General features: G+C 36.8%; 1 protein-coding gene across 1 annotated transcript in view; it reads right to left on the minus strand.

The window, feature by feature from the left end:
- Positions 1–9,961, minus strand: part of LOC107685778 (exostosin-1) — a 311,868-nt gene extending 301,907 nt beyond the window's left edge. The window contains exons 1-2 of the mRNA XM_016482498.1: positions 9,911–9,961; positions 7,919–8,995 (exon numbers count right to left, since the gene is read on the minus strand). Coding sequence (XP_016337984.1) covers positions 7,919–8,886 — 968 coding nt within the window. The 5' untranslated portion in view covers positions 8,887–8,995; positions 9,911–9,961. The remainder of the gene's footprint in view (positions 1–7,918; positions 8,996–9,910) is intronic.
- Between the last annotated feature and the right edge of the window lie 259 nt (positions 9,962–10,220).

Below are 10,220 nucleotides of genomic sequence, written 5' to 3' on the forward strand. Positions count from 1 at the left end.
GCAGAGAAAAATAAATAAATATGACATCTTTCATTTAAAATTATAGGCTAACCACAATATAAACAAAACCGAGTTGAACGTCCTTCAAGGACAGCACATCCATACTTTGCTCCATCCTTATTCTGCTCTGTCACTCATCGGCAACCTGCCTGTTCTGTCTGAGGGCCGTATATTTACCACAGGTACAGCCTGCTCTGAGCATAGTTATGCACATGCTGCGCACAGACCACGCAAATAAAACGCGTGATGTTTAAAGCATGCGTGCAGCGCGTGCATAACAGTCCTGAGTGCAAGCTGTACCGGTGGTCAATAAGAATAAAGCGCAGATATGCTGTTCTAAATGGACGTCGGGAACGGGATATTGTTAGACCGCCCGCTCCCGTTCAAATTACACCAGAGTTACCGACCGCTACCGCGTTTTATTCGGGAATGTTATCCCGCGGCGCAAAAAATCTGGTCGGGTCCCGCGGTTCCCGCGGCAGACCTCTACCTCGAACCATCGCTGGTTGCCAGGGACAAGTTCTCGACTCCTCAGCATAAAACCTGATGAGTGGATGCACCTGTTGCCTATTTATACCCGTATGCACGGGGTGTGGCTCAGCATGCAAAATCCACTAGCCAAATTTAATTGCTGTTCTCTCTTAATCATAGAGGATTCGAGCTCCCAAGTAAGACCCCTAATGTCATCACGACATAACATCTCCATTCCCTCCATCAGGGAACGAGGGTTACGTTCGTAACCGAGACGTTCTGTGTTTGATTAGACGACTAATGTATAAACCTCATCATCGACTTTCATCAAATATATTTCCAGTGGTCACTGTTTAATTTTGTTTTTGTGCTCAAAGCCCCACAAGTACAGAACAAACCCGATTCAACAATAACTGTAACTGTGGGTGAGTTAAAATGGAAAACTCTATTTTGTAGATTCAAGAGAAGCTGAATAAATGCATAAAATATGTAATCAATTTTCTCATAACACCACACGACAATAGCAAAGCACTAACATTGTTTTTGAAAAAGGAAAACCTAGAAATAATTATTATTTTTTTATTTTAATTAATGAATTTGTTTATTTATTTTCAAATTATCCTTAGTCATATAGAAATGTACGATTTATCTCACGGTGAAAAGTCCATGTCCAAACCTAAGCCTTGGGGGGAGGAGATTCTACAAATACTTATGAACGACATTGTATGAATCATAAAATACTTACAAATTACAACGACACTGCGTTGTATTACAATACTAATTATTATTTTACAACGCATAAACATGGAAACTTGGACATGCACCAAATGATGCAAAAGCACAAGTAAACTTGAATTTACATGCTAATCATGTGTAAGTCACATTGTGAATGCAATTTCAAATGAATTTGTGCAATTTTATAGTACGAAAATGTATGATTTGTAGGTAAAACATGAAGGTCCATGTCTTAACCTAAGCCTCAGGGAGGCATGAGCACATCAAAAAATACTTATGAATGAGACTGTACCAATTCGCAACCAATCGTAGCAAATCATAAAATAATTACGAATTGTCATGAGATTGTGTTGTATTACAACAATGAACTAATTATTATAATACTACAATGCATAAACATGGTAACTAAAAAGCACAAGTGAACTTTAAATTGCATGATAGTCATATGCTAAAACTCATGCATAGTTAAAGCATAAAGAATTCACACCATTGTATCACAACAACACAACTTCATGACAGTTCGCAAGTAGCACAAGTGTACAAGTTGGCAATTTCAAATGAATTTGTTAGTTGTACAAAAACGTACAGTTTGTAGGTAAAACTTCACTATGATAGTCCATGGCTGGTACAATAAGCACATCAATAAATACTTACAAATGAAACTGTACAAATTTGCAACCAATTTACCAAAGCGTAAAATAAGTATAAACTCTCATGAGACTGTGTTGCATTACAGTAGTGCAAATACACAAGTACACTTAAAATTACATTATATAGTCAAGTGAAACTCACATTTTGAATGCGATAGACACACTAAAACTTGAACATTAAATAGCTAAAGCATAAAAAACTATTAAGAATAGAAAATGATTATACATAAAATATAGTGCAATCAGTTCGGACATCGCACAGTGCTCATTCAGTAAATGCACGGCTAAACAGATGAGTTTTGAGTCTGCATTTAAATGTGACTAATGTTTTAGCACATCTGATCTCTTCTGGAAGCTGATTCCAACTGCGGGCGGCATAACTAAAAGCGGACTCCCCTTGTTTTGTGTGAACCCTTGGTATTTCTAACTGACCTAAAATTAATTAATATGGCATGAAGAAATACTGACAGAATTTAAAGAAGACAAGAACTATGACTGTGTAAAAATAGTTACATACATAGTTGGCCAAATAAGAATTGACTACAGGTTGTGTTATTACAACAGGGTCATTTTCACACACTTTCTAGCAATGTGACTTCTCTCTATGCCTTTCAACAGATGGAAACCTCAAATTTAGTTGTCATAAAAGTTTAGGATTTAATATTGCACAGCAGTGAGCTCTCAAAGTTTGAGCAGCTGTGTTTATTGAAAAGGGTGATTCATTTTTGAGGTAAAACTGGAATTTGTAATCACTTCCTTTTTGTGTGATTCTGAAGCTAAAAAACAACACCACGTTAATCACACACCCTAATTAAAAAAACAGCAGGCTTCTCGCTCTGTCTATCTCTTTCTCTCTCTCTCTCTTGCACTAACTCTATCTTTCTTTCTCTCTTTATGCTGTCTCTTTCTTTCTCAAGTGTGATGGATTTGTAGGAAGCACCCAGTCGTGAGCTGCTCTAATTTAGAGCCTATCAATACATCTTATCAGTGGGGGCTCTTTCTCGCTTGTTTCTCCACCTTATTCCTCCTTCCCTTCTTCCATCTTCCACAAACGCAGACTCAACATCTTCAGAAACATGGCTCTCTTTGACTTTGGCTCACTCGATAATGAAACCTCAATGTGAACTTTCCATCCAGAGTCTAATGGCGAGATCAGAAATCTACAAGTGAGAAGGTGAAGATGGCGGAGCTCTCACTGCCTTTGCTCAAATTTCGTCTCTCCTTAAATTATATGATTTGCACATTTTGCACAGTGGAACTCTGAGTCCCTGCATGCAGTGCGGCATTAATAAATCATGTGAATTACTGGGTTATTTGCAGTGGTGTTGTGCTTGTTGCCTCTTTGAGTTATGTGGTGTTGACTTAGGTCTGTTTCACACATACTGCATCTGCGACACGAATCTGCAGACCATATTAACAGGTTACAGCGTTCACACGGCCGGCGTAAGCAGCTAGAAGTGGAACTGACAATAGAGTTTTGGCGCCGAGTTCACGTGTCATGCTCAGTTTGGGGACTTTTAGAAAACACACTCTCTTAAAACAAACATTTCACATGCTGTCTAGTTCAATTTGTGCACTAACAGCTTCCAACAGTTGAGGTCATGGGTTTACATAAACTACACCATGCAAAATCTGCTATAAGTTAATAATTTCAACAATTTTTAAAGGGGTTAAAAAATTTCACTTATTTATTTAGTACTGCTCTAAATTTCACACAAGAGATGTTTACATAGTACAAAATAATAATAATAAACCAAAATAATAGCTGAATTTACCAAAAATAATAGCTGACTTTTATGAAAAATATATGGACTGTATATATGAACTATGTGTTCAAGTGAGCCAACAAAGGTGATTTTATTTATTTATTTATTTATCTTTCTTTTATCTTATCTAATTACAAAAAATGTTAAAGCAACATTAATTATATGGCCACCATGTTGTGCATCCTAAATAAATAAAATTATTATTATTATTATTAAATTTCCTTTGTTTTTATATTCACATCATAGCTCATATTTATAGTTTTTCTTCTAGCTATTCACTGACACTTTTTGTCCTTGGTAAACAAATCCGCTAATTAAACTAATTTATTATGGACAAAAAAATGTTTGATATGGTAGAAATGGCGCCACAACTGTGGGAGTCATAATAATTTTATGAATGTTACAAAAATTGTCACTCTTTGTTTTGATCATAGTTTAAAAAACTGAATAATTCATATTTTTAAAATGAACTCATATTTTAAAGCTGAAACAATAAATCTAAAAGGCATTTAAAAAGAAGTAAAAAATAATGAGGGCACGATAAAAAGTTTTAATGTGACCTTATAACAAAAAGAAAACACTGAAATGTTAGTTTTACTAAAATAAATCAACCCCTAGGACATAAAAGTCCCCAAAGAAACACCCATCTCTGGGATGCACCATAAACACTATCAGTGTGAAAGCTCACGCCGCACAGTATGTGCGAAACTGGCCTTGAAGTGCGTCTCGGTCTGTGATACTATCATTGTGGTTTGTGTTTTGGATGGTAAGGACCCTGCATACCAGATCCAATATTGTGCAATGTATGATTTATATTGCTTTCTCAGCTAGTTAAATTACTGAGCTAGGCAAATGTTTTAAGAAACAGAATATGCCACTACAGATCCAGCTCATGGCTAATCTGTTATTGTTCACCATACAAATGAGAGTTAATTTGACATAAAATGGTTATATCCATATGTTTTTGTACTTTTAGTTTTCACATTTACATAGTGCATAGACTGTTAACATTTAATGCTCTTGTTTTTATTTGCAATATTTGCATATTTAACCATTCAAAACAGCACTCTGGGTTCTGCTTCTGCCACGGTGTGATTCTACTTGTGAAAACCGTGAGCCACAATATATTTTTGTCTTCTTTTATTGCAACATTCAGAATGGAAATACAACTGCACCTATGTAATTACATGGTAATAACACGGTAATAACTGTGTAACACCTTCAGGGACAACTAAAACAAAGTTGGATATAATACTGATGTCTTTTTACAATGAAGTTCTTCATATAAACTCGCAAACATAGTTCCAGCCTGCTTTTTGACAGGCTGTTCATAAAAAAAAAAGAAATTGAGAGACCCATGGTATGCATGTGTTTTAGTACAAAATAAAATCAAAAATCTGTTAAATTGCTCTGAGCAAATATTTTAAGAAGCAAAAAACACCATTAATGATCCAACTCATGGCTCACCTGTTATTGTTCTCCATAAAAGTGTGACAAAACCATGCATTACAGAACAGTTAGCTGCACCACACATTACTACCATAGAATTAACATTGATAGCACAGGCCTGTTTAACGGCACAGACAACAAAACCATGACTCGCAAGCGTAGCACAATCCATTTCAATTCATGATAACAATATAACCAGTTGTATATAACCATAACCATAGTTGTCCAAAGTTTTAAAATAAAATTACACATCTTATACTGTACATTTTATAAGACAGAATATGATGCAGTGTCTATGTGGGTGGGCCGGACTAGGAGCAGTAACTTTCTATCAGACTCTGTAATCATCTCTGGGCACAGAAGCATTGTGTGTGTGTGTGTGTGTGTGTGTGTGTGTGTGTGTGTGTGTGTGTGTGTGTGTGTGTGTGTGTGTTTTCTGTGACTCTAAGCTCCTGCTTAATTCAATTGAGGGCCAATTATTGACTGCCTCTCTGAAATCCTCTCAATTCATTTGAAGTATAAGAGTCTGCTAGTCAAGACCTTCTAACCTTCTTTTCTTCAGTCTGATGAAGTTTTTAATACACTACATTATATATTAATGCAGTACTCTTTAATACACCAAATGGCCAAAAGTATGAGGACACTTGAACGACACCATACTTGCTTTGTTGAGCATTTAATTTCAAAATCAGGGAGTAAAGGCCCGTTCACACCAAGCACGATAACTATAAAGATAACGATAAAGATATAGTTCTAAAAATTGTTCTCAATATTAAAGAATAGCAGAGTCCACACCACAGCTATAACGATAAAGGCACAGAGAAACGATATCGTTGGAATCATTTTCAGAACAATTTTTTCCAGCTGATGAACGATACAAACATTGACAGCCAATCAGAATCCATCCTGCTATAACGAGCTCGAGAATTTAAAGCGGCAGACACGTGTGCGCTTAGAATAAACAGACGATATCGTTCGCTGGTATGGACGCTAATATCGTTATCTTTATAGTTATTGTTCTTGGTGTACACGGGGCTTAAATCTGAACTGTTGCAATCCTTAAATATGCTTTGATTTCATCTGTCCTATGTGGTACTTACTGGTTTAATTATTACTATTGTTCTGAATTATTAATCTAAATCATACAGAAGTAATGAGAAAATGAGGGTTAATTTGATTTCACATTTTATTCCCAAAATGTGTAGACTGTTGTAAAAACGCTCTTTGACACTGGTTTATTTGCACAATTTACAACTTTAACAATTTGAAACAACACTCTGGCTTTTCACTTCTGTCATGTTATGATTCTCCTTGTGGCAACCAATATAAAAATGGTTACTTCCATTTGCTTTTGTACTTTAATTCTCAAATTTGTATAGTGTATAGACTGTTGTTAAAATGTAATGCTCTTAGACACTGTTTTTATTTGCATCATTTGCAACTTTAGCAATTTGAAGCGACACTCCGGCTTTTTGCTTCTGCCACAGTCTGATTCTCCTTGTGACACCATGATCCCTAGCACACACAGTAAATCTCTGTAAGTCTGCTTTTCTTGTAACATTCCGAATCTGGAAACAGAACTGCACCTATGTAATTACATGATAATTACATAGTAATATCTGTGTAATACCACCACTACAAAAGTGCAATAGAATCAGGCACAACTAAGTGAAGACTCCAAAAATAATTTACATTAACTTGAATGGAATTAATATAAACTCCCAAGCTATTTGACAAGCTTTTCATAAACATCGGCGAAAGACCCAGAGTATGTATGTGTCTTAAAAAAAAAAATCTGTTAATCTGTTCAAAGAACACAATATATCTTGATTCATAGAAGATGCTTTATATTGTTGCTACTAGTTACACATGCAGTCAGTGCATAAAGCTCACATCTTAGCAAAGGAAATAAACTGTTTGCATTGCACACAATACAAGGCAATCACTTTCTTATCATTGTACCTAAGAGAATTAAACTCTATACCATAAATCTCGCCAAAACGGTGCATTTACACAAACGGTTTGCATTAATGTCACAAACAGATGAAGATTGGCTTTGTTTTGGGCTAAGAGACCTCTAGAGTCCTTTTCCACAGCACTTTTTTCCTGAGCTAGACAAATGCAACAGAACTTTCATTTATAGCAGTATTCCCATGATAACCACATGAACACTACAGTCTAGAGTACAAAACAAGCAACAGTCTAAATCACTCTGACATTAAATACTGCCATTGTGTTTTCGATCCTCTATGGCGTTTAAAAGCCACAACCAAAGATTCATATGAATCGTGCAAAAACAATCTGAACCTCAGTAGCTTCACTGAAGTTTTAAATCCTGTACATACAAATAAAAGGGGTGGTTCACTCAAAAATGAACATTCGGTTACACTTTATTTTAAGGTGTCCTTGTTACAGTGTAATTATTCTGAGTAATTATAAGTACTGAGTAATATTAATTAACTACATACTATATGGTTAGGGTTAGGATTAGAATTTGGCATGGATTACTTGCATGTAATTATGCATAAGTAATTGTTATTATAATAGTAAGTATATGTAACGTGTAACAAGGACACCTTAAAATAAAGTGTTACCGAAAATTCTGTCATCATTTATTCATCATCATGTCATCCCAAACCTATATGACTTTCTTTCTTCTGTGGACCAAAATAGATGATATTTTGTGGACTCTTTTGTCCAGTCCCTCATTGTAAGGACAAAAAAAGAGGAAGAAATAAGATCATAAGGTTTGGAACAACATGAAGATATAATTTCCATGTTTGGGTGAACTTTTCCTTTTAGATGAGCTACACAAGCATGATAAAGAAAGGAAACCGTAGGACTTACTTTGTGTATTCTTCATTGTCTCTGTCGCACCTTGCATCCTTATGTTTCTCCCAGTCTTTCCCGTGTTTGCAGGTAGTCAATAAAATTATATCATCCCCATTATGTATATGATATAAAGCATTTCTGGTTTCAGAACCGATGCCAGTTAGATACCTCTTCCCTTTGAAGACCAGCAAGTATTTCCGTAAGGGAGGGACATTGTTAAGATTCAGATAACCTTTGCTCCCTCCTTTCTGAGGATGGTCTTTTGAAAACAAAGGGATGGACACATCAAAGCGCGGTCTAAAGTTGTCCATGTCGGTGCTGGCCTTGGCCAGCATGGCTTGGCCGATATCGAAGCCTAGTTCCTCCGTATAATCAGGCCACGTTCCAGAGTACAAGTTAAAAATCAGATGGTTCCTCCCTTCGTACCACAGAGGGAGGCTTTGAATTCGGGCTCGGACGTTATGTACATACTGAGAGGACAGCTGGTCCCTGTCTAGGGTGTCTATACTCAATACAAACAGACAGGCCTCATTAGGGTCCGTTGTGTAGAACCGCGATTCCTCGATGGCTGCCAGAATCTTCTGGTAGCTTTCCGAGGGCGCTTCACCTTTCTGAGGCGGATACACGTAGATTTTAAACCCCCGTTCGCAGCGCTGGAAATCGAAGCAGGTCTCCATGCGACATCGCCGGCTCTTGTAGATGTTCTTCTGTATTTCTCGTCTCTCGCGAGGAGACGTGTGTTGATGAAGAAGCAGGGGTCCGTCCTCTTCCTGCTCGGCCTCACCAAGGTATGTCTGCAGGGGAGGATCCACCCATTCCGGCCAGCGGGGCGGCCGAGGTGGGACACCGGCGATCTGTGAGACTCCGTAAAGCTCGGCATGGTTCTGGTTGTGGAACTCACCGATTTGTAGGCCACACAGGTAGGCTAGTAGCAGGCTACAGGCCCCCACAGATACCAGCAGGTATCGCTTCTTCGCCTGCATGTGGACAGTGAGAAGCAGGGCAGGAAAAGAAGGAAGCACGGAGGGTCGACTGTAAACCCAGGGGACCAGCTCTCATACCACTAGGAGCATTCTGATATTGCACGGACAACTGTAAGCGCAGAGATACAGAGAGGGTCATGTTAGCTTTACACACCAGAATGAAAATGACAGAATCTAGTATTGTAACTCCATCTGAATACAGTCTTTATTACTAATAATTTACAATAAGACCACATTGAAAATCTGGGATTCAACATCTAATTTGAACCTAGAAAAAATGTAAAACATACAAACATATAAAGTAAAATGATTATGATCCACTTTGTGTGGAGAAAAACAAAAAATCAGTGCGACTTCCAGGGAGGTCTACTTTTTCTAAGTAAATCTTGTGGCGCCATCAGCGATTCGTCTCACGCCATGTATTTGTGTTGTGTGTAAATCTATAATAAAGTGATAAGTAATGACAGTAGGCTACTTATATTTTGTCAACATTACCGCATGATACCGATCCTTAAAGAAAGTGCTCTGTTGTCTATAGTAACCACCTCAGGTGAAAGTCTTAGCAACTTTGTCCATTTAACTCATTTCACTTTTGTCATTACTAAAACTTTTGAAAACGCAAATAAAATGTATATACACTTATACTGTATATACTTTCAATTATACAGATATACTTCTGTATATGTGTTACTGTTACTACTATGGGCTATGGCTTAAAAAACTTAAGACAGTTTTAACCTCAGCTAAAACGTGGTAAAAACTGACTACATACAAAAATTACATACATTCTAAAAAATTATATTAAAAAAGAGAAACTTCTGTTTATGTAGTGAGGCTGTTTCAGTACCAAATGTTCGATTTTTACTCTCTTCACCTCACTTGAAAACTAGACAATCTAAGGCGTTATTTAAACATAAAACTACAGAAAATAAAATTAGCTTAATAAATAGATTTACATATAACATTGTGATTGCAACTTGTATAATATATGCTAAACAAACTGAAAGAGATAGAGATGCTTTACCTCAGTCACCTGTTGAAGCGTCAATCATCTACTGATGAGTAAAGACCTTCAATTATTCTCAACGTTATATTAGAAATCAAAGCACTATCAAGTCAGCGCATTATTAGGAGTTGTGTAGAAGTATTTGCCAGCCATTTCTGTATTCATAAAGCAAATGTTTTGGTACTGTACGTCAGTATAATAATGTGATTACAAGGGGAACTGACAGAAAAACACACGCTGTCCGAATCCATTACCCTGATAAAGCAACGTGATGTTCGTTATCTGTTTCTATCTTTACATGCTTGATCTAAATATCTTCATATTCCCA

This window comes from Sinocyclocheilus anshuiensis, unplaced genomic scaffold (genome assembly GCF_001515605.1).
Source record: "Sinocyclocheilus anshuiensis isolate Anshui unplaced genomic scaffold, SAMN03320099.WGS_v1.1 scaffold617, whole genome shotgun sequence".
Lineage (NCBI taxonomy): Eukaryota > Metazoa > Chordata > Actinopteri > Cypriniformes > Cyprinidae > Sinocyclocheilus > Sinocyclocheilus anshuiensis.